The sequence below is a fragment of the Cheilinus undulatus genome, linkage group 14, assembly GCF_018320785.1.
Source record: "Cheilinus undulatus linkage group 14, ASM1832078v1, whole genome shotgun sequence".
Taxonomy (NCBI): Eukaryota; Metazoa; Chordata; class Actinopteri; order Labriformes; family Labridae; genus Cheilinus; species Cheilinus undulatus.
The window spans coordinates 27,912,151-27,937,295 of record NC_054878.1 but is presented as its reverse complement, the minus strand read 5'-3'; the positions used below and the strand labels follow the sequence as shown (position 1 = coordinate 27,937,295).

At 40.0% G+C, this 25,145-nt stretch overlaps 1 protein-coding gene across 6 annotated transcripts in view; it reads left to right on the top strand.

Moving 5' to 3' along the window:
• The window catches only part of sash1a (SAM and SH3 domain containing 1a), a 372,472-nt gene that overhangs the window by 315,476 nt on the left and 31,851 nt on the right, over positions 1-25,145 (top strand). For 5 of the 6 annotated variants that reach the window (XM_041805179.1, XM_041805180.1, XM_041805175.1 and 2 more), the window contains 6 exons: positions 11,795-11,845; positions 11,943-11,992; positions 20,726-20,766; positions 20,900-20,989; positions 21,069-21,181; positions 23,138-23,236. In XM_041805179.1, the coding sequence (XP_041661113.1) occupies positions 11,795-11,845; positions 11,943-11,992; positions 20,726-20,766; positions 20,900-20,989; positions 21,069-21,181; positions 23,138-23,236 (444 nt within the window). The remainder of the gene's footprint in view (positions 1-11,794; positions 11,846-11,942; positions 11,993-20,725; positions 20,767-20,899; positions 20,990-21,068; positions 21,182-23,137; positions 23,237-25,145) is intronic. The other variant, XM_041805176.1, reaches the window with a different exon arrangement.

Below are 25,145 nucleotides of genomic sequence, written 5' to 3'. Positions count from 1 at the left end.
AGACGAAGGGAGGAGGGGGAATATTTGAGAGCCTGCAGCTGTCCCTCCACTCTGCAAAGTTTTGGCAGCAAAATATAGGAGAAGAGGAGAGATAAAAACATGAAGGGAAGAGAATGGGTCAGACAACACCTTACTGAGAGTTCTTAGAAGTGCAGTATCAACCCACGCTGTATGGATTTAGCTTTGCCGTGCATCACAGAGCAATCTCTGAAATAAGGGTTGGGCATATTCAAGCCTACAGGAGCCTTTTCTATACCAAGCTATCAAGGGCAGGAGCAGGTTTGGACAAAATGTTTGTCTTTTATTGTTATTTTGTATGCATTATGATGTGGTTTTAATGATACAAGAATTTAAAGCTTTTTTATAACATGATATCAATACCCATTTTAATACCACTGCAACAAAAAAAATAGGTTTCTGGTCCCCTGTGTTGAGAATTTCTTGTTTTCAATCATCCGCAAGGCTGCCCATGAGGGGGGATGATGGGGAGAGCTGTCTGGGTCTGCAAAATCATGGTCCACTGAAAAGTAAAGCTGTGATAACCGTGTTTTAGTTTTAACCTAAATAGTAATCACTCCTATTAAAGCAACAAAAACCTTTTTATTGGTAATGCTAACAATGTGGATGGTGATGTCAGACTTTAAAGCTAAGCCATGATGTGCACAAATGTCAGGGTGCCAGAAAATAAAGTAAACTGAGAGAATGTAAATAGAAATAATTGGATAATTGTGAAAAGAGCCAAAATATTGGCAGCAAGCAGCAAAAATGAGATAAAAGTCGAGACAAAATTGAACAAAAAGGACAGCCGAATGGGAAAAGCAGCAAAAATGGGGATAGAGCGGTAAGAATGTGGCAGTTATGGGCAAAAATGGGTATTAAAGTGGCAGAGACAACCTGAAAAATGTGAAGAAAGTGTGCAAAAGGGGTTAAAAGTAGCAAAAAAAGTATGACATAAATGAGCAAAAAGAAGCAGAATTGATAAAAGGTTCAAAAAGAAGTGGCAGCACAGTTGCAAAATTGTGCAGAAGGTGGCAAACAATTGTTTAAAAGTGGCCAAAATGGGTAAAAACTGGCAATAAGGAGTGGCATAAGGGATAAAAGGTAACAAAAATTGGTTAAAGGCAGCAGAAATAAGCCAAAAGTATAAAAACGGGTAAAAGTAGCAAAACTGGACAAAAAGCAGCAAAAATTGGCCAAAAGCAACAAAAATGGACTAAAAGCAGCAATAAGTGGCAAAAAATGACATAAAGCAGCATTTATTGTCAAAACACAGCACCAAGGGGTGAAAGTGTGCAGAAGATAATAAAAAGTGAGAAGACAACAGCAAAATGGGTTAAGAGTAGCCAAAAAAGTTGCAAATAACTTTATCCAACACACTACTTATCCAACACACATGCACTGATATCCTCAATAGATTCAAGCGGGGAGGGCTCATTTTCTGGGCTTTCAGGGTCAGTCCCTCTCCAACATGATTTTCTGAGGGAAATTAATCTGGTTTATTTATAGTCTTGGTACTTGTTGATACTATTGATCATTAAAAACTGTGCAACATTAAAACTCTTCTTATTTAAAAGAGTAGAAGAACTGAAATATTTCAACCTTACACTGTGAAATCAATACCTATGTTAAGGTGTGGAAAAACAGGCAGAGCCCGTAAGACCAAGATGAGCATTTAAGAATGGGCATGCAGTGAAAGAGTGCTAAGTGATGCTCATACCTTGTGAAGTCTGTCCAGGAATCAGTGTCTGTGACCCAACACCATGCTGCAGTCTCCCTCAGGACCAAAAGCAGATGGTTTGAGAAGGTCACAGTGTCCAAAGCAACACTAATAGGGATACATTTAGCAAGTAGGACTCTTGAGGGACTTGGCCTTCCTAAAGAGACTTGTCATTTGTAAAGGGTACAGGATGGCAGATGACGCAATCTCAACAATACCCACTCCCTCAACAGCCATTGTCTTTCTATTTGCCACCACATCAAATTTATATGTCTGTTCATTTCTATTTATGGTACATGAGTCATCTCACATCCCTCCGGCTGTTTGGGGGCTAAGTTTCTTTGAATTGGCTGTGGTAAGAAGATATGTGACTTACTGGGCAAAGGTCACCTTAGCTTGGACATTTCCTGAGAGGAGGCTGAAGTTGTGTCAAATATGGTCCAGGACAAGGGAAAATATTATTTTGTAAGAGAAAACAGAAGCTATTTTATGGTTAACAGTGCCATCATGATACCAGAGTTTTCAACTTTAAAATGATACTAGTAATACTAGTATGCTACTAGTTTTTGGTGCCAAAATGAATTTGTGCAGTTTAGTTATGAAGGAGTTTGCTTGCAGATTCCAATGGATCCATTCCTCTTGAATGCACTTGAAGTGGTAGTGTCAAACATTTTGAAAATGTTGATGATTTTCCGCAGTTCAGCTTAGGTTAGCATGGTGACACCAAAAGGAGAGAAGAATCACCTAATCCATGTTTCTGTTCCCTAAATCTGTACCAAGATGACTCTTAAATGTCCGTCTGGGTTTTTTTTGGCTCAGCCTTGAGAAATGCTCTTGCAAGACTAACATTTTCACAGAAATGCATGGAGTTTAGCATTTGTGTTTGTTTTCACTTTCACAACTTGTCTGCCAGCTCTTGAGGGGCCTCTTGGCTAAAACAGCGATAGCCGTCTGTTGTGGTAAAATGTGGAGCTCTTTCTATTAAGAGCTGATGATGGAGGCTCTTTCAGAGATGGCTATCGTTGTACCCACTTCCTGCCTGGGCTCCGCTGGGCTGTTCCTCTGCATCTTCATGTTAGTTTTATGAGTATCAGGGACAAAAGAGGGTTAAACAAACATCCCCCTTTGGGAATGTGACCTATGGATTAGCGCTACCACACACAATTTCCCAGCGCTCCTATAGACGATGAGACTGTGGATATCTCTCACTGACATGCTGATTTGGTGATGCATTGGGCTTTTGTTTGAAGTGCCAGGAAGTATTTAAACCGAGCAAAGAATTGGCAGCTACAGCAAATGTTTTTTCAAGGAAAAGGTCAATAAAAGGCCAAGTGTTTTGAACAAATAAGCATGACTTGGCCCACTGAAAGTAAAATTATGTATTTGCTTATACACAGAAGATGTTATGGTCTACTTGGGCATCATTTTATTTCAAGGATTCAATCAAAGAGATTTGAATTTGCACTGATAGTGAAAAGTGTACATTTTGAACAGTGTTATATTGTACAGTAAAAATAATAAAATTAATTGTTGCTATGATAAGAGTGGTTATTATTCAGATTCAAAATAAAAAATGGTTATCACGGATTAACTATAATAAACCATAGTTTTACTGTCCTTTGTGGAACTCCAGAAAGCTTTTCACTTTATCCCCCTTCATGGGTGGCCTGGCCGACTAAGATAATGTCATGATTCAGTGATTTTTTTTATAACTAATATCTTGCAAAACAACCATGTAATAACATTATTTGATACACATAAAGTGATATTATAGTAAAGTTTTCTCTCTGTGAATTTTAATGCTATCTACAGTCTTCTCAAATGGATGCATAATGTCCCAGAAAGTAAATCTGTGAATAAAGATGTATATTTATAGAATTGGCCCCAAGGATAAAGTAATTGTATCACAGAAGTCAGGATAATGATATATGGTCCACATGCTAGTCATCAGACCTGTCAGTTTCCTCTGTGCCTGCCTCTGAAGGTGGAAACATGCCAAAACATGTACATAAAAGCTACAAGAAACATCCCCACGGCATGCAGCAATTTTTCTTTCCTTTTTTTTGAAGATGGGCTACCATGTATAGCAGATAGAATAAAACATCAAACTAGATATTAGCATGTCTCTTAGATCACAGTGATGGAACAGTTGAAGCACATCAAATATAACCATGATGGATCATTTTGGAACTTGTGGTTGTAGAGCAAACCTCTTAACACATTTCTACATGCTGTAAACCATAATTAGATATTGCAACACTATCTGTGGTAGCATCCATGGGTAATTTTAAAGTCATGGATAAACTGAGAGGCCTTCCTTTGAAGCATTTGCAAGAATACTTGGGTTGTCTCTCTCACTGTTGACTACATAATTGGAAAATTTTACTAACTAAAAAACTAGAAACACCTCATCTAGTGTCAGATTGATCTGCTAGCCTCTGGTATGCTCTGTAATGTTTTTTTCTAGCTGAGTAGCTCGAGAGCTGGAGGTCAGACTCAAGTACAGGCTTGTGTTTTGTTTTGCCATGAGGTGAGGAACAGTGTGGCTAATGCGCTAAGGCCTACTTGAAGTCTTGCTCTTCAAAGTGGGTCAGTTCAGCTGGGTTAAAACTACAGGGAAGTAAGAAGACAAACTCTTGTGAGTTCTGCTGCTTATTTGTCCTCCTTCAGGCCTACCTTCAGGCTTTTGATTTGAACTCCACATGTTCAAACAGCAGCCTTTGTTACCATAAGATCATTTTCAAATGATGTTGGTTTAGCCTCATTATTGGCATAACCCTTGTGGAAGGCGAACGATATATTTGTCGTCTTTTTGTATGATTTGTTAGTCAGCTTTGGGATTGTGACCCAGTCACTGGAATTTGTAATAACTTTGGTATTTTGTCTCGAAATACCAAAACAGTGATGATCCACAAGACTTAGGAATGCGCCACACTTTGGAAGCAGGAATGCCTCGGCTACATGTAGCACAAACACTTACAGGAGCCTGTGGAAAGAAAGTAAAATGAGGTGTTACAGGGTGTGCTGATGGTATTTTTGTTTCTCGTAAATGAATTTAGCCATGAAGCAGCTCAGAGGTGGCATAGCAACTCTGTACCGCCCACTGAGAGCGTGTATTTCCTCCTCAGAGTGTGGAATAAACTCGTGTTCAAGCATGAGTATGCATGTATAGATCTTAAATGAGCAGGTTCTGCAGGTTTGCCCCGTGACATACTGGTCCCTCCGGTAACGAATTATGGGGCACGTACCAGGCTTTCCAGTTGGTGCCTGTCCCTCCACATGCACCAGCCCTACCCAACAACCTCACTCGCCCAGATTTACCCAGCCATGCTCACTGGCGTTCCTCCTCTTTGCCACCTGGCCTTAATAGTTTGCTGCATATCCGCCTGCTTTGGTTGGCAGGGCGTCCACTCCTCCGTTGGTGGGCTTTGCAGTCATGTTTGGACTAAAATGTCTCCTGTATTTCCATCTTTTCCCTCTCATTAATAGAGACAAGTCCTCCTGTAGCAAAGTAGACTTCAGTGATAGTTCTAGATGGAAAGCAACATGCGGATCTTTGATGCTGCTCTATCTGCAGACATCGTGATCCTCATTAGCTGCAGCTCTCCCTCGAATGCTCCCTTACTGCCTTCTCTCTCTTTAATTTAACTCAATTCAGTCACGCTTAAGCAATCAGAGCTCTGCGATTTCATCACACTTGCATGGATGTACACACAAATCGAATTGTGCACAAACAACCCTGTTGACATCTGGAGGGGAAACACATGCACTATCACACGCAAGTGTGTCAATTCAGGGTAAGTAGGCCAGTATCTCAAACTGATGCTGGTGAGTTCATGGAAAGGATAACATACCCCCTCTGGGAGAGAGTGTTGGGAGATCTAAAGTCTCCACCACACATACAGACATCCCACTCAAAAATGAATCAATTTGGTATTCTCTTTTAGAAACTGTGTCAGCGCTGCTGATGCCAACTCTCACTTTTGCCTCTCTGTTTCTCTGTCCTGCTTCCTTGGAAAGCTTTTACAACAACTTTCCCTCTGCATCCTGCACTGTGACAAATTCATCTCACAGATCTGCAGTGAAAAGCCAACGGGATGCGCTGTTTTTGCTGATCTTCTCCACATCTTCTCGTCCCTTTCGCCCCCACCTTCCATGTCAGAGATGGGAGGGAGTCGAGGGAAGCAAAAGGAGGAGTTGGAGGAACAGAGAGCTGCTTTGTGTCTCGGCTCTCTTAGGGGCTCTGTGGAGGTGGAAGTGAGATGAATGTAGGTTATCCTTGGTGTGGGCATCTGTCTGGGTTTATGTCTGTGGTGTCCATGTGTGGGGTGTTTGCCAGGCAGTGGGCCCACAGTGTTGCAGTTTAAACAAAATCATTTTCAGCACCAGCTAGCATTCAAGAATGGCATACCTCTCCTCTCACTGCAGAGAAACCATCAAAGAGGATCTGATAGCAAAACCAATCTGCTGCTGCCTTTGTGAACAGTGTTCCAGCCGTGTGTGTGAGAACACACCTTGTTCCTTCTTTATGTGGCTTTTACTGTGTACACCCACATTATTCTGCTCTGTGCAGTTGTTTAAACAGCGCTGTGTGCCAAAGCTGGGCTTATTTAAAGGATAGATTTGTTGTTTCTTTGTCTCACACAATCCGTGCCGTGGTAGGAAAAAGGCGCTTTCGTATGTCCCCGATTTCCAAGCCTACTTTATGCTGGAGTTTTTATGTCCTTAAAGAAGCACCTGCTCTTTGACTTACGGGAGCCACCATATTCCCTGGGATGGACAGATTGTTGCAGAGCTCTTCCGACATTACTTGATTTACTTTCCAAAGAAACTTCCGGACTCGTGCCTCGGCTGCTTGATCACTGTAACAGACAAGCGGGTAAATAGTCCAGGAGGGCTTGTAGTGCTGAAGCCAGCCAGACTGTCTGGCTAACATCATTATCATCAGCCTCCAGTTGATTGTGTGTTGTGATAAGTGTAAGGTTCAGGCTTATTTTGAAGCTTTTAACCACCTCAGCACTAAAGGTCTCCTGCTTCTTTGACCTGCAGGCTACAGGCTCCTTAAAGAGCTCTTTAAAAGGCCTCATGTCACCTCCCACGTTCCTCCTCTGTAAGCCACTCAATGACTCATGTTAGAGGGCGGAGAAGACATCATACTCACTCGACTGAAGCCAGTGAAAAAAGAATAAAGGTGAAAGTACAGGTCAGTGTGATTAGGAAGCATGACGGACAGGAATGGTTCTCAAAAAAGCTTCCTGTGACTGTTATCCTTCGATATCTGGGTGGAGAATGATGCACATTTCTCAAAAACGACTCATTTCCTAATCCTGCACTCCATTTGGGAAACTCCAGATTTAAGTTGTCTTCCTTTGTTGTGGTAGCAAATGCCACTTAATGGTTTAAGGAAGCTAAGCACTTAACAGCCATAAACATGCCTCTACTGACCTAATCCACTTGGCTGATGTTATCTTTTTAAAACCTGGCATACCTTCGGTAATTTTAACACTTAAGTGCAACCTTGACCTACCGTCTAGGGGGCTAAATTCATATTATGACTGAAGCTGAATTGTGTTTTTTTATATTTCAAACAACACAATACAATAGGTGATAAAAAACACACACTGAATGGGCCTTACACTATACACAAAATAATGAACCTGTTAGAAGAAAAAATGTAACATGATTCCTATTTTCCACCCGTAAACACTTGTATACTGTGTGATCTGTCTGTCCTGTGTTTTGGTCAGAGTTTGATGTGGATCAAGCACTGGGGCAGGTATTATTATAGAGCCTCATTGGGATCTCAAGGAGAACAGATCATCATGTTTGTGTTTTCAAGTACAGGCTGACCATCATCAAAGGACTGGGGCTGGCTTATTTCACATGTTGTGGTTGGCAGACACCTCTGATAACCAAATATATGTGCAAAATACTACAAAGTAGGGTTGAGTATTGGCAAGAACCTCATGATACGATACACATCGCGATACTTACTCGTGATAGTATCACGATATATCAGGATATCATGATATTGTGATATATTGCGATATTCTACTCAGGTAACTAAGAAAAATATAGAGGTACTGTATATGTAAATCACACAATACGTTGGTGGTGTTCCCGCTATATTTCACGGCAGCAAGACAGAGCTTGCAAACGGCATTTCCTTTCTCTAACTCGCTGTTTGTGCTCCTCATTTAAACTTTGAAGCCAAAATGCTTCCAAATGTGCTTTGAATTGTGCAGGTGTTGTTATTTTGTCAGCCATGTTTGCTCCTTTCACCTATGCACTCTGACTGCTTCTACGGGAAATGCCGCAGCGACATACAGCAGAGTAGCTCTTTGGTGCCATCTACCGCAGTGGAGGTGCGGAAGTCGTATTTTATTAACAACTTGGCTAAAATATGATTTTTTCTTTTTTCACAAAAAAAATCGACATTAGGAGTTGATCGATATTGTTTCAGATGTCAAGTATCGCAATATATTGCCATATCGATATTTTTTCACAGCTCTACTACAAAGTGGGTATTTCATTGTAGATCAGTGGTTTACATTACTGACATCAATACAAGTGATCAAGGGTTTGAATTCTGGTCAAGGCACAATCAGCATCCAGTGTGGGCCCTTAGGCTCGGTCCTTAATGCTGTGAGCACCTGTCTCAGATGTACGTAGCTTTGGACTAAAGCATCTGCTAAATGATATTGTAAAACTGTAAAGTAATTAAATATAGAGGGATGAAAAGAAGTGAAATGTGAAAATTATATAGGCAGCTAAGAAGTGTTGAGTTGTCTATTTACAGAGTCTGCCTATATCCCTCTTTCAAACTGAGTTAGGCTTTTAAGCTTTACTGAATGTGTATAATGTTTTTTTTTTTCATTCAAGACACATCGGGAAAAAACATCTTTCCTGACTTTTTTAGGAATCATAAGACTGATCTACTTTATTGATTAGTTGAATGTAGCATAAGTGTAATGGATCTGTTGCTACCCTTCCGACCTTTTGACAGTGTAAACACAAATAATTGCGTGCTATACCATACTGGACTGAACCTGATAGCTTGGTGGAAACATACAGCTTAAGTCTAGTGAACCAAAACCTGGAAGCAGGGAGAACAACGGCTTTTTTATTGTCTTAAAAGGAGCTTTCAACCCATCATGGTGGCTATGTCAATCTATCTTGACTAAGGTTCTGGGATCCTCTTTGTAGGTGCACAGCCCCCCAATAAATAAAGGCAACGGTGTAAATAGAATGTCCCGACCCACAGCCAGTTTTGCATTGTCTTGAATTGCTGTCCACTAAGTCTGAGTATTGGGAAAGGACCGTGAGAAATTGGTCCTGTCTTAACCCCACCTCATATATTAAGTGGCTATAATATTAACTTTGTCCAGTCAGGTAAAGATGACAAAATAAATTTCAGTTTAAGCATGGATTTAGCATGAATAGTTGCCCTGCATTCAAAGCACTGACAAAAGACAATCACTGTTCTGTAAGTGCCAAACTTACCAGTAAACCAGGGGAAATTCCATCTTGGATTCATTCTTTGAATTTAGTTTCATTTTTCTTAAAATAGATGAGAAATAGATCAGGAAATAGATCAGTTCTTACACAGAAACCAAAACACAAAAGCTGAGTTTCATGTTTTGCATCAAGAGACTTTTTGCTGTGTCTAGTAAAATGCTTAGTGTCACACGAACTAAAATAGGAACTTAGCATTGAGACCTCATGATCATAACTTTGACTCTTCCTCAAAAATTGCCAAAAATATACTGAAGCAGAGGCCATCAAGAGGGAATTTATGGTTTCATTTCTATGCTATTTTGTAACTTCAAGTCTTGATATTCAGAAGCCTGCTACATATATGTGTGACTGTCCTCAGAAATACACTATACTGCCAAAAGTATTCACTCACCCATCTAAATAATTGAAATCAGGTGTTCCAATCCCTTCCAAGGCCACAGGTGCATAAAGTCAAGCACCTAGGCATGCAGACTGTTTCGACAAACATCTGTGAAAGAATGGGTCGCTCTCAGGAGCTCAGTGAATTCCAGCGTGATACTGTGATAGGATGCTACCTGTGCAACAAGTCCAGTCGTGAAATTTCCTTACTCCTGAATATTCCACAGTCAACTGTCAGTGGTATTATAACAAAGTGGAAGCGATTGGGAACGACAGCAACTCAGCCACGAAGTGGTCATGTAAAATGATGGAGCAGGGTCAGCGGATGCTGAGGCGCATAGTGTGCAGAGGTTGCCTCATTTTTGCAGAGTCAATCACTACAGAGCTCCAGGTTTGATGTGGCCTTCAGATTAGCTCAAGAACAGTGCATAGAGAGCTTCACGGAATAGCCAAGCAGCTGCATCCAGGCCATACATCACTAAGTGCAAAGCATCGGATGCAGGGGTGTAAAGCACGCGCCACTGGACTCTAGAGCAGTGGAGGTGCATTCTCTGGAGTGACGAATCACGCTTCTCCATCTGGCAATCTGATGGACAAGTCTGGGTTTGGGGGTTGCCAGGAGAACAGTACTTGTCTGACTGCATTGTGCCAAGTGTAAAGTTTGGTGGATGGGGATTATGGTGTGGGATTGTTTTTCAGGAGCTGGGCTTTGCCCCTTAGTTCCAGTGAAAGGAACTCTGAATGCTTCAGCATACCAAGATATTTTGGACAATTCCATGCTCCCAAATTTGTGGGAACAGTTTGGGGATGGCCCCTTCCTGTTCCCATAAACACACCCCTAAATCTCGTGAAAAGCCTTCCCAGAAGAGTTGAAGCTGTGATAACTGCAAAGGGTGGACCGACGTCATATTAAACCCTTTGGATTAAGAATGGGATGTCACTGAAGTTCATATGCGAGTCAAAGCAGGTGATGAATACTTTTGGCAATATAGTGTAGCTTTCAGTTCATAGTTTTTGTGCATGTAGAGCATATTAGGGGCTTTGTTATCCTTGGTTACCCTTAAGCTCATGGCAGAAGGATTAAAGACCCAAGGATAGAAAAGCCACATACTTGTCGTTGTGCAATAAGGAGAACAAGTGGCCACATAGAACGAAAAACTCTTGACATGATTGTGACCTCTGTATTACAGTGTAGTATTCCGGTCCAGATTTAGAAAAATCTGGTCACTACCCTAAAGCAAAGTGCTGACCCCATCTGTTTCTGTTATATCCCACAGTGCCAGACTGTTGCAGCACTTAGTATAGGGACTTTGGTAATCTCCTTCTTGAGAGTTCAAAAAGCACTGGAGAACACACAACCAAGAAAGTATGCACTCAACCAATCCCTCAAGGCTGATGTTTGGCTTTAAATAATCACATGCTGCAGGTGAAAATCCAAGCTGCAGACTTGTTGAGATTGTATAAGCCTTGTTTTTGACTGTAGAAGCACTTGGTGTAGGGCACATCTGCATCTGGATATGCTATGAGGAGGGCATCTGCTTTAGACATATGTCAGTGGAAGCAAAAAAACAGGCCTGGAAATCTTGTTTGCTGGAGAGATATTTTGCCACTAAAAGAAGTTAAAATTGTGCTATTTTTCATCATTTCTGTATGACTTTGAAGTTTTGAGCAGATAGTATTTCTATAAAAATCCCTTTTGCTTTTAATATTGTGTGCTGTATTCTAAATATTTCAGACAAACCAGCAGGTGTTTCCTTTTACTGAGGGAGGTGCTCATTACCATCATTGTGGAATCCATAGAGCCATGTTACGTAGGTGCGTCTTTCATCTCTTGTTATGTGAGGGAAGCCAGCACTTTACAGAGGTATTCAGTAACAATCCGAACAAGTTTTGCAAGTTTGGGTACCTGGGGCATGACGTGACTTGTCGATGGGTTGGTCATTGGTGTGCATGCACGTGCTTGTGTTTGTTTTCACTCAAACATGCAGGTGTGTCGACATGAACCTGACTGAAGGATGTCCTTCCCACATGAGGGTGTCCTTGAACAGGCTATCAAATGTTTTTGCAGTCACTTGACCTCTTTTTTCTCCAAGTACTTTCAGATGACAGATCAAATGAGGTGCTCACAGGTTCTACTGCAATGTTTATTGACTTTTGCTGTCTTTTTTGTCTCTTTTTCAGGAGAAACAGGACCCAAGCAGCACATCCCTGCAGCTCCGCACAGAAATCCAGGTATACAGAGCCACTATTTGGAAATAAAAGTTTTTTAAGTGTTAGCCATTAAATGTTTGATTAAAATGTCAATCTGTTTTCTTTTTTCTTTCACCAGGAGTCTTTAGGCTTCAGCAGTGAGGTGTCAACTCCAGAAACAGACAGAAAGTATGTTTTTTCATCTTCTTTTTCCATTTTTTTCCTCTGTAACATGTGACTGGAGCCAGTGTGGAGCCATGAAGTATGCTAGGATTGAAATGTGTGTCTGTTGCATGTCAAAACAATGTGCTTGGCAGCTTGTGTCTGGATCACATCAAACTGTACATGACTGCAGACAAAATCATGGATCACACTTAGCCTCCTGCATGCCTGAAACTAATGATGGATAGATTTAAATGGAAATACGTGTACCTGTAATTGCAGCCAGTCTGATTGATAGCTCTTTTACATAATGGCCAGTACAAAAGGTCTCTGACACTGTAAACTGAGGGTAGAGGTCAGATCCTCAGGTGGAAAAAAGCTAATTCATTGGACAAGCGTAGTACAGCATTCATGAACTATGAGCAGTTTGTCAAAGATGTACTTGGACATACAGTACGTAGAAATGCAAACAAGTATATGGAACATTCACCAACTTTACAAGGAATTTTGATGAAATTTATTTGATCTTAAATCTTGGTATTACATGTCAGGTTATTATTTTTATTTTAATTTGATTACCAGATTTTTTTTGTAGTTGTAAGAAACCCATTACCATTATCCCTCAGAGTATTTGAAGGCATCGTTAATCTCTTTTTTTATTGGTAGCCATCATGAGCAAAACAATTGGTGTATTCATACATTCAAATACATGTCAGTACCTTGCTGTTGTAGTTTCTTCCTCTGATTTTAGCTTGCATTCTTCTTCAGTACCGATTCATCCGTCTTTTGTAAGGAACACCACGCTGGACAGCTTGCTGGGCACCTTCTTGTGAAACACAGCTATCATATAAACTGGAACCAATTACATTCAAGACTGGTCGTCAGTCAATCACAAGACCGACATGTTGAGACAAACAAGCAGTCACTCATACAATTTAGAGACACAACTGAACCTTATGAGCATGTCTTTGGACTGTGTGAGGAGGCTGGACCTATGTGTGCATGCATGTGAAGAAAATGCAACTCTACACAGAAAGGCCACGCCTGACTGGGATTTATATGAGGAATTTTCTTGCTCTAAGGCAGCAACACCATCCACTGCTCCACCGTGCAGCCCAGTCACACACTACTACAGAAAGCCTTCTGAAGTATCAATATAAAGGCAACAGTTGTCTCACTTAACTCACAAACACAAATCAAACTTTCTTATTTCACTCATTCAGAGTCTAAACACAAATAGACCATTTAAACGTGACACCTGACCTGTGCCTGAATTTTATATCCATTGCTGGTATTAGAACAATTAACTACAGTGGTATCCTGTTAAACATTAAATTACTAATGCTGTAAAGCATTAATTAGGAAATCAAGCTGCAGTGATTGATCATAGGTATCACTTGCATGTATGATGTCTTATCCCAACTTTGGTATAAGGAGAACTACTGCCTGCTTCCTTAGGCTGACCTGCTCAGTCCAGCAGGCGTTCTCTATTCTCTGGCCGTCCATGCTTCCTTCCTGCCTTTGTGTCCAGAATGGGAGAGGAGGAGACACAGAGCATGATGGCCGAATGATTACAGCAAAAGGGCATGAGTGAAAGAGCAGGATGAAATCATGTATGGGTGGAGTTCCTTTTCACCTGAAACACAAAGTCTGTGTGTCACTTCTTTGCACAGCACACTGTATTTGTGTGTATGAAATTTCTGCACCATTGCCTGCCGTGAGATCATTGGAGTACATGTTGGGAGCAGTGTGAGCCCCTTAAATGTCCTGCTGTCAAACAGAGTTAGTGTCACCGAGCTCACACACATTTGGACCCTTTTTAGGTGCCGGGTTAGTAGGTTTTTTTTTTTCAGCCACACCGAAGGTTAAAGATGAAATCAGATGTTTTGAACTTGAACAAGAGCTCTACAGAGGATTTCAGTACAAACCTAGCTCCTTGGTGGTTTTTCAAAGTTTCACCATTAAATTTGAAGAAGAGATTCAGAGGAGTAAACTGATGGATTTGTTAAGAATTGGATCCCAGTTGGAGCCAAGTTTTCCAAAGCCAAATGTTACATAAATCTTATTGTGATCCCAGATTTATCCATTTTGTCCTGATTCTGTGTATTTAATCTGTGTCCTCACCCATGCGTGACCCCCAGATGGATTGTCATGTTCACGTGATGACCACGTGCAGCAGAGGAAGCACATACCTCAGACATGATCTCTTCTCCCATGGCTGTATATGTTTCACACACAAAACGCTAGGTTGATGGGAACCAGATGCCAAATATTCAAATGACGTCTCTGCTGTTTGAGAGGGTCCCAGAAAGAGCCCCTCTCTGCAGTTCTCTCTCTCTTTGTCCTGTCAGCCTGGTTAATTTCTGTCCTCAGCTCTGTCCTCACATGTTTCTGTCACACACACATTCAGCTTTTGTTTCAACTAGTCTTCAATTAATCTCCATTTTCATCCCTCTTCAACTCAGCTATTTTCATCACTCTATGTTTTATATTTTGTCTGTCCCTACCTACCTACTCTGTCATTCTACCCAGCCACTTAACCATCTATCTACATACTCAGCTTTTGAGCTAGTCTTCAGACTAGATTCCTTTTGTAGGAGAGATAGGTTGTTAGCTCAATAGAGCACAACAATGAACAAAAAACAAAATGTAACAGTTTTGAATTTAGCAAGAAGGCTAATTTTTATCTCTAATCTCAAGGCAGGCAGCGCATGAGGAATGATTTTAAGACAACTGAGAACCACAAATAAGCTAACTATGTGGTTATATATTTTTGGATACAAAAATGGCCTGCTATATGTCCCAACAACCAACTAGCTGTTAAGTTATCCAGCTATATATAGCCCACCCAACTTTTGAGCAAGCTATCAAGTTATCCTTTGAGCTAGCTTGTTAGCTAGCCAGTGCAAATAATGATGAAAATCAGTACAGACAATCATGAACAAGATTTAAAAAAAAAAAAAGAAAAAATAATTCTGTACATCTCTAATTTTTAAGTAGCTAACGTGTAAAGAAACATTTAAAGACTATTTTACACTACAAACATGCAAACTATACAGTATAACATTGTAATTATAAAAAGTGCCCTACTATAGCCCTCAACAGCCAGCCAGCCCTTCCAGCTTGCTGCTCCGTATTGAGCTAACCATTTATTTATCTCCTAGGCTTTTGAGCTAGCCACAAGCCATTATTCTCTTTTGAGATAGCTTGGTAGCTAGCTAGCCTGAGCGTAATGATTGACATTCGTACAAAAGAACAGCTCTTTTAAAACAAATTGAATTTAGCAAGAAATTTTTATATTCTTCCAATGTTATTCTAATATTCAGGTAACATAGGCCTATAAAGACACATTTTAAAGACAACTGTGAACCACAAATATGTTAATTAAGCTTTTTCATATTTTTAAGTGCAAAAATGGCCTACTTTAAGTCCCAAAAGCCGGCTAGCTGCTAGCTATTTTGTTAACTACCACCCAGCTTTTCAGCTAGCTGTCAAGTTATATTTCTCATTTGAGCTCGCTTGGTAGCTAGCTAGCTAGCCAGAGCAACAAAATAATTGAAATATACTAAAATGCTAAAGTACATCTCCAATTTACTATTGGAGCAAGCCAGGAAACCCTTCTAGCATGCTGCAAGCTATTGAGCTAACCAGCAATTTATCAACTAGTCTTTTGAGCTAGTCATCAAGCTGTATTTCTCATTTGAGTTAGCGTGGTTGCTAGCTAGCCAGAGGACAATGATACACATTGACACAAAAGAACAAGATGTAAAACAAATTGAATTTAGCAAAAGTTCTAATTTACACCCCTAATATTGAAGCGGGTATCATAGGCCTATAAAAGATATCTGAAAGACAAGTGAGAAATACACATTTGCTTATAGTACTGTTTTAAACTTTGGTACAAAAATGGCATACTAATAGTCTCAGCAGCAGACTAGCTTCTACCTATCAAGTTATATTTTGTCTTCGAGCTGACTTGGTAGCTAGCTAGCAAGCCATAGCAAATGAGAATTGGATTTAACTTAAAAATGCTACAGTAAATCACTAATTTTAAGCTGTTAACATGTAAGAAAACATTTAAGGACATTTTGAAATTATGGTGAAATTTTGCTGTATTACATTTAGCATCATAAAAATGCCCTTCCAGCTTCCTGCTAGCTGTCGAGCTAACCAGCGTTTTATCTACCAGGCTTTTCAGCTAATCATCAAGCTGTATTTCTCTTTGGTAACTCGCTAGCCAGAGCATGATGGACATCAGCACTTAAGAACAAGATGTAAAAACAAGTTGAATTTAGCGAGAATTCTAATTTACATCTCTAAAATTGGGTCAGGTAACATGAGCCGACAGACAATTGTGCACCCAGATATGCAAAATATGCTGTATTACATTTCCAGTCAGAAAATGTCCTACTCTAAGTCTCAACAACCAGTTTGTGGGTAAGATTACAACTGAAGCTATATAAAAAACTTTATGTAAATATGTAAAAAAAAACAAGTTTGAGCTTAAATATCCCTGTCGACTGTTGTCTTGGTTTCTGATAAAGTGATTAAGTGGCAGACAAGCTCTCTTTCATGTGCAGCGACATAATCCTCACAGCTCAACACTGGCACGTTTACACACACGAGAAACACACGTTTGTACACACAAGACACGGATACCCCTATCATCACCTCTCTGCCAGACAATCGCACCCAGAGGAGATATACCCAGACTTCATCTGGGACTGCTCCGCCCCTCTGTCTGTGCGTCTCCTCATCACTTTGTTGGCAGGAGTAAGCACAGCTCCCATAATTCCTGGTGTGTGAGTGGAGATGACAGAGTGCCACCAGAAGGCTGGAGAGTTCAAGCTTCCTGTTTTAAATGTGATTAAATGGTGGGCATTGTTGCAGAAAGTGCATCAGTTAGGTCAACAATAGAGGCAAATGGATCCTGATGAAAGTGATCTTGTACTATGGCGCAAATTACAAGTCTATGGCTCCAACAGGATTTGTAAGATTGTACATTCAGAGGCAGTTACACTACTAGAACCACAACTTATGCAACAAATAATCAGATGGAGACGTAAGCCGTCCCATGTGAAAAATCTGTTTGGAACAGCAACACCACGTTGGAAAAAACTGAAGTACCTTGTCAGCATATTATGGCTTAGTGTGATCTGCCTCTGAGTGGAACACAGAAAACACAGTCATAAGCACAATATGTACGCTTTTTATTTCCTTGCCACATGATTTTCTGACATCTCTCCCTATGAGAAATTTAGCCCTTTTTCCCAAACCTGGAGAGGTCATCTTCCTGTGTTTCCTGTGGACTGTGTTAGTGTCACACGAGGTCTCTGCCTTTCATTGTCTCATCTCTGCAGGTGGACGATCCTGCAGTCACCAACACAAAAACACACACAAGCACCAATCAGTCGTAAAATCTGACCACCAATGCAGTCTATTGCTATCCAGTACACGATTTTACAATGAATTTGACTGTGCATTATTTTGCCTTCAGCATTAATGTACATGAGAGTGGCTTAAATATTAGCACTACTTAAAAATAAATGCATTCTAGTATTTGCTGGTGCATTATATTATCTGGACGGCAGCTTTCTCTCACACAATAAAGGAGGCCTGTTGGACCTATGACTCCTACTTTGTCTTGATTGCTGCCTTGCCAACCATTCTGTGTTCCCTTTTTCTTCATATTGACCAGCAACTGGTTTTTATTCATGTATATATGCTTGTGCATCTCCCCAGATTTTCTTCTAAATCCTGTTACCAATTCTTGCAATTGCACAATGTAATATATACAGAACTGAAAGCTTAGTATTTCAGACATATTCAGTATTATACATCTAAGACAGGAAAAGTGGTGTCAGACACATCATTTTAACAGTTTAAACTTTTAATTCCCTTGTATCTCCAATGTCATTCTCCCATAATTTCAACACTTAACATTTTGACAATACAGAGGAGTCATAACAAGCAACTTTCACCTATACTGCATAGGTTCAGCTAAAGTTAAGATACTGTATTTAATCTCATACAGAAAAAAGAAACTTGGCTTCTTATGCAAATGAGATAAAAAAGCAGTTAAATGTCTCGCACTCAATGCAAAGAACAGAATTGAAATGGAAAGGCATGGCAGAGATTTAAGGTTAAACCAATTAAGTTGCCTAGCCGCACAAAGCCTGGACTGACACAGCCTTTGAAAGACACTCAGGCACTTTTAAAGCGTGTACGTGCACCATGAATGTGTGTGGGTGTGTGCATGTGTGCGCTGCTCTGCACGGGCACTTAATTTATAGAGCATGGAGGAAGAAGAGGAGGAGTAGGAGGAGGGCTGTGCTGCAACAAAAAGCTTCTATTGAGTGAGTTCTATTAGCATTAGCTTTGGCCCTAGCCTATCAGAGAGGGGGGAATGAGATGAGGGGGCAAACCATACAGGCCTCCATTCAATTAGCATCTCATTATGTTGCCATGGCAGCTGGGCTTTAAGATGTGTGAAGATTTCCTATTGCACTCAGAGAGGCCTGAACACACATATGATAACGTATGCAAACATACACGGGCATGTAGCCGCTGAAGAGGGAAGTGACTTGTTCATCTTGTTTGGTTCTGTCACACACTTTCACATGGCTTTTCTGACAGCCACCTGCGGCTGTGCACACATTACACATGTGTACTTTACTGACATCATGAAGGGTGGGTGGAAGTGTGAAAGTTTCCTCAAGGGCTGTTTTCACACATACGTTCCTAAAAATTTCTAGAATTCCAGGACAGGCTGCCTCTCAAATCTTCCAGAGTCGTTTAATAACAAGTGTCCCTCCCAGCGTGAAGTTTCAAGCAGGTTTTGTTGAAAAAAAGAAAAAAACTTGATCTGTGACTATAACGCCAAGCAGTTTCACTTGCACACACACTCAACTCTTTTGGTTTGAATGTTAAATGATTTTAAGTGCATGGGATTGATGAGTTGAACTGAACTATTTTAACTTTGTCCTATTTAACGAAGACCCTTTTTTTTCCTCCATTTATTTTTTTTATTTTCTCCATTTATTTAAATATTACAGTTTAATAGTTTAGTTTGTTCCCTAGTTTCTTGTGTTCAGTCCATAACAATTAAGTTACAAAAACTGCTTTGAAATATAAAGAAGAAAACAGACATTGCTTGACTAAAACACAAATAGGGTAAGATATTAAGGATCATTGTCAGATTATGCTCATCTTAAACATAAAGTAAAAACAAAGTTCCAAAATTCCACCATGTAAATGTGTTTATTATCTTTAGAACTGTTGCGTTTTTTCCACATTTGTTTTCAAAGTGGAGAAGTTTGCCCCGGTTTTCTTTACTCCTCTGTTCCGTTAGCATCTTATTTCTGAATCATTAACAATACAAGACAGCTTTTATTCAGCAGCAAACTTTTAAAATACTTTATTACCTTCAAAGTATTGATTGAGGCACAGTTCAAGGTGTCATCATCTCTTGAAAATTAACAATTTAGTGCTGGTATCACAACAAAACCAAACAATACCCAGCCCTAGCTTCTTTTATCCTGGCCTTTGCACACCTGTGAAACACCTGGAGACTGCTGGTGGTTTTTAGGCCCTTGGGACATCCACAGCCCTCAAGTTGGGGACTTTGTTATTTTTTCAAAAGATTATTTTCCCGTGCCTTTGGTAATGGGCAAGGACATCCAGAGCAAGACCGGGGTTGTGTCAATCCGCCTTCCCACCCAGTGGTGGACTCAGGTGGCCTACTCACCACAACTACATCTTATTGCAGCTTCAATTTTTGTCCCAAACATGCCTAAAAGCTCCACACAGTACTGTATGTGACAATAGGAAAGCTCAAAACTTGAAATGCAATCAACACTCAGTCTTCCTGTAATTAAGGACAATTCAGCAGAATCAGTCTCCCCTGAAGCTTCCCTGCTTCTTTATTCACAGCCCACTCACTCTGATCTGAAAAACATTCTCTCGAGTGAAGTTTTCAGCTTCTACTTTCAACATGAACCATTGAAGCCCACCCCCTTTTTTAATAAAGAAGACTCAAATAGATTTCCACTGATGTGGTTTCTATTCTCCCCCAGAACAAGGGAGAGTCATCCACAGCTAACATGCTGTAGAAAAGTGGGTGAGGCTGCGAACACATGTCTTTGTTGATGAAAGCTGAGTGCAGTTCAAGGAGTTTTTCAAGTTGTTATTTTCTCCCCGTTAGGTCTGATTATTTAGGGAGGTTTACAGACATGTCAGGACTTCTTTTTTTTCTTAACTCAGTTATTTTCCATCTCTCCCTCCTCTCCCACTCTTCCTCTGTCTTCCTCGTGACTGTCTATCCTGTGGAGGGAAGTGGAAACACAAACAGGCTGAGTCTGCCCTGTGGTTTTTCCTCCTCCTCCTCACTCTCTCTCTCTTCTCTGATTCCATACTTTCCCTCATCACTTTTGCAGTTCTCCCCCAATTTTCTTTATTTCGTCGACCTTGCTCTTTTCTTTACTGCCTCCTAAACACTTGGTATTACCACCATCTTCCTCTCCTCTCTTCTCCTCTCCTCTCCTCATCCTTCTCCCTTTTAAGCCTCAGGAGCCTAGTTTACTGTCATACAAGTACCACCACTGACCCCAAGTGGTGAACGGACACAACTGCAGCCCCGTTTGGTTCGAAGCAAAGTCAACAAAGTCAAGGATTTAAAACACTGTGGTTGAAAGAGTAAAGAGAACTCAGAAAAGAAAGCAGTATTTTTCTAATTATTATTCTTTACTCCTTTTTCCCCAGAATGCCCCTGCACAAATCCAGCTCTGAGGATGGATCTGGAGGTGAGCTGAAACACATTTTCATAATGCATTTCCTTAATTTCAGGCACACTCCCTTCCCCTTAGACACCAGGTTGGGAACTATTGTATTAGATGATGCTTTCTCCTGTTTAACTCAATTTCCCCTCATTTTAAGGTAAATGGGACAACAAGAAGAAAAACAAATCCTTTTGGCAGAACTTCCGGAAGTCTCAGCACAAACCAGTCATGCGGCAGACATCCAAAGGTTTGTGTGGCTTTATTTTCACATCAACTTTTCAAAAAAGATGTTGCCAGATGCCTGACCTGATGTCCTTTTCTTTCAGGAGAAGACATTGGCTATGTGGCCAGTGAGATCACCATGAGCGACGAAGAGCGAATCCAGCTAATGATGATGGTGAAAGAAAAGATGATCACTGTTGAAGAAGCTCTCGCTCGGGTAGGATGTTCCTTTGACTTCCTCCCTCCTCCTCTATCCGGCCCTGTCTTTAGCTCCCATCAACCCTAAGATTCCATGAACCTCCCCTGGGATCCGTCTCCAACCTCCCACCCCCCTCTCTCCCAATATTCTCATCACATCCGCCTTACTAAAACGACTCACTGTTACTAACATGCATGAGCCCCTGCATTTTAACCCTGTCTTGTCCTCTTAAAACACAAACACCCACACATATACACACAAAAATTAAATGTTTTACCTGTGCTTCCAGAGATTGGGGTTCTGGGGATTTTGTGGTGTGAGCTCATGGAGTGTGTGTGGGTGTGTTCTGTTTATAATCGCTGGGTTTATGGTCAGTGTTACTCTATAGCACCATCTGCTGGCAGGGGTGCTCTGGTGCATTGTGGTTTTCTCTCTAGGTGGACATGGTGGATAGTTTTGCTTTCCTTTAAATTTTCTTGCAAATCTTTCTTACTTTTTACTTTCAATCAGTGTCTGGTGATTGCTTTGTCTATTTACTGTTTCTCTCTTTTATTCTTTCTTCCTTTCCTTTTTATCAACGTTAAATAACGCCTTGCTCATGGGTAGCAGGACTGCTCTTGAGCATATAATTGCTCTCCACAAGGCAGATATAAATACCCTTTTTTATTTCAGAACTGTGATTTTGGCCTGTTAGCTTGAACCCAACATCTGATTGACAATCAGTTGTCAGTGATCAGCCTTTGTGGATAGCCGATTTGACGCCTTGTTGTGCTTTTTGGTGCCTTTATTAAGCTTGTTGTTCCCTGATTGGTCTGTTGCTTCTAAATATTTTTTGATAAGTAGTATTATACGTCCAGGGATGTAGTCCACTATCAAACTTAAAAAAATGTAAAGTCTGAACAGACACATTCAAGGATGCAATTTGCCTAAGCTATTTTGGACTTTAAAGCTCCTGTGAGGGAGTTCTTGTCTTGATTGATACATTTTTCCAACATACAGTGCATTTACTCTTGTTAAAAAGAAGTTATGTTTCAGCTGATGTTACAATTGTTAACATTTTTTAAAAATTCTTATTACTTTCTGAATACACTGTATTAGGGCTGAACGATTTGAGGATATAATCTAATTGTAATTTTTTTCCATATATTGTGATTGCAATTTAATGCAGGATTATTTTTAGGATCCTCATCTTATGTATTGTTCATCAAACACAAGCAATAAATCACACTATATTATAACCACCAAATATCAAACTAAGGATGAAAGATTTGAAAAAATATCTAATTGCTTGATTAATTGATTTTGCCTCAAATAGCAGATTTGTTATCAATTGCTACACTGAAGGGGATAATCCGTTTCTTTATGTTATTCACATTTTGATTATGAAAATCATATTTGCAAACTATTCTGAAAAAAGACACTTAAATGAATGCATTATGTGTAGGGCATAAAATCTCTGCTGCAAAAATAATTTGATTGAATTGGTATTTTGACACATTTCAGGTTAAGGAAATATTCCACTGTCTGTGATTTGAAAATTAATTAAGTGCCCAGCCCTACACTGTATATAGTCTAATTTTAGATATTTAATATATCACCTACCAAGAATCGTTGCAGTGGCTAACATAAACAAAATCCGCATGCACTTGAATTATGTAATTTGACATTAAAAATTACTATATTAAAATAGTCCACATTAATTTTGGTCTGTTTCATAACTATCTTCAAACTATTCACAGGAGCTTTAAAGACATTTTTCTTGTCATGAAAAATGACCAAAATCTGGTTACACACAGTGAATTCACTGCTACATCCCTGGTCTTGCCCCTTTGTTCTTCCACATACATGCGCTATAATTACACATGATTGACACCTGCCAATCATCTGTTCATGTATGGTGAGATGTAAAATGCTCGGTGAGAGTGGGTTACCCCGTCCTTCCTCTGCCTCTCTAAACTCTTCTTCTCCACGTAGCTGAAGGAGTATGAGCGCAGCAGACAGTCCAGCAGTACTGAAACTGCAGAGTGGACTGAAGGAACTGCGGCCAATCTAAACCAGTCCTCAAACTGCAACGTAAGTACACCCTACCCCATCACCCTCTGACAACCCCCCCTCAAAACCCTGATTCCCCTCCCCTTTTTTACTGTACCTCTCTATACACTCTCACCTCAACCACTCTCACCTTTAAGTTTGTTTTTTCAGCCAACATGGTGTGGAGGAGGACCACTGTTGTTGCCTTGATGTGTGCGCATTGGTGTTCATTTTTAAGATGTGAACAAACCAACTAGCTCGATGTTTAGACTTTAGGTCCTGTACAGTTCTTCAACATGTATTGTTTTTATTTGGCCAGATTCACATGCTTTCTCTCAACTTTTTCATTCCTTTCTCTCTTTCTCTCCTTTTCTCTCTGAATTCACTGGCTGGACTCCAGCATATCTCCACCATTGTGCATACATTTCACCACAATGCCATGTGCATCATGTGGAATGGGTTTGCCTGCAATATTTGCTCATGATTGATAGCTAGCTAACAAACATGTTAGCAGGAATGTATCAATACTAGGCTTACAGTTATGTTAGCTAAGAACTGATACAGTAACATTTCTGTCATGAATCCATTGAAAAGGCAGCAGACAGTAGGAGGACATAGTTTGATGGCTTGTCTGGGATTAATATGATAATTAACTCCAATACTACTGTTGGACAACAGCTAACATTAGCATTCATCCAATTACTACCTTACATTACAGTTTCATGAGAAACTACAACATCTTTGATGAAAAAGTTACTACTTTTAGTCAGCAAGTAACATTAGTATTCAACCTACAGTTTTATAAGTTATGACAACATTAACCAATTACTTGCTTACAGTACAGTTTTAAAAAGAAATGGCACAATTTTTGATAATGGAGTTACTATCGTTAGACAACAGCTAACGTTAGCATTCAAACTATTCCTTGCGTACAGTACAGTTTTATAAGTTATGAAAACATTTTCGATAAACAATTTACTACTGCTAGACAAAAGCTAACATTAGTAGTCAGCCAATTACATTTACCAGTACATTTTAATAAGCAGTGACACCAGTTTTTGATTAAAAAAAGTAAAGATATTAGCATTTTACAGCTTCCTAGCTTACCATTTTGATAGTCCAGTTATAGGTAGTGGCTTACTTACCATTTAAGCATTTTTGCATTCAATTTTTAGAGCGTGACGCTAACATTAGTCAGCTGTTGACTGATTTAAGTTATCAAATGTGTTATATTAATCTGAAGCGGCCTATTTCCTATTTGTCCTATCTGTCCCTCTTCTTTCTGTTCCTGATTAATCAGGAATTAGTAAACTGATAACCATTTGTCAGGCTCCACGTCTTTAAAATTACAAACTTAGAACATAGCAATATAGTTTCATTACCTCTCTTTCAACCCCAGATGTGAGAGCAAAATGTCTTCTTTGAGAATTTGATGATGTACTGCTTGTTTTTTTTTTGTTTTTTTTGGTACATTTGGAAATGACAGTCACATAATCACATGTGAGACATTCTTCAAATTTTTCAGTTATCAGGTTAATCTTCTCCTCAGAAACATGTCCACAGGACAGGAAAAATATGGCTGCTGAAGAGACCAGAGATCTGGCTTAAGGGAAATATCAGTCTGGTCTACTTCAGTTTGTCTGTTTGTATTGCAAAATTTGAATCACCAAGTGGACAGCCTCACAGATTCTTCCCAAAACCTCTTGCAGCATTGTAAGCTTTTATTGGCATTGGTTTTGTCAGCTGTGATCCATAGAGAGAAGGCCTCCAAACCTCCTGTCACCTTAGAGTGAGTCAACACCTTTGAGGATTCTTTGTATTTTGGATGTGGAGCATAGACAATCAAGTTCTGTCTGATACAGTTTGGTGTGCTATAATCAGCTTTCTTTTGTGTGTAAGTGTTGTTGAAGTGTTTTTTCCTTTTTAAAATGTAGGCCACTTGAGCCATATT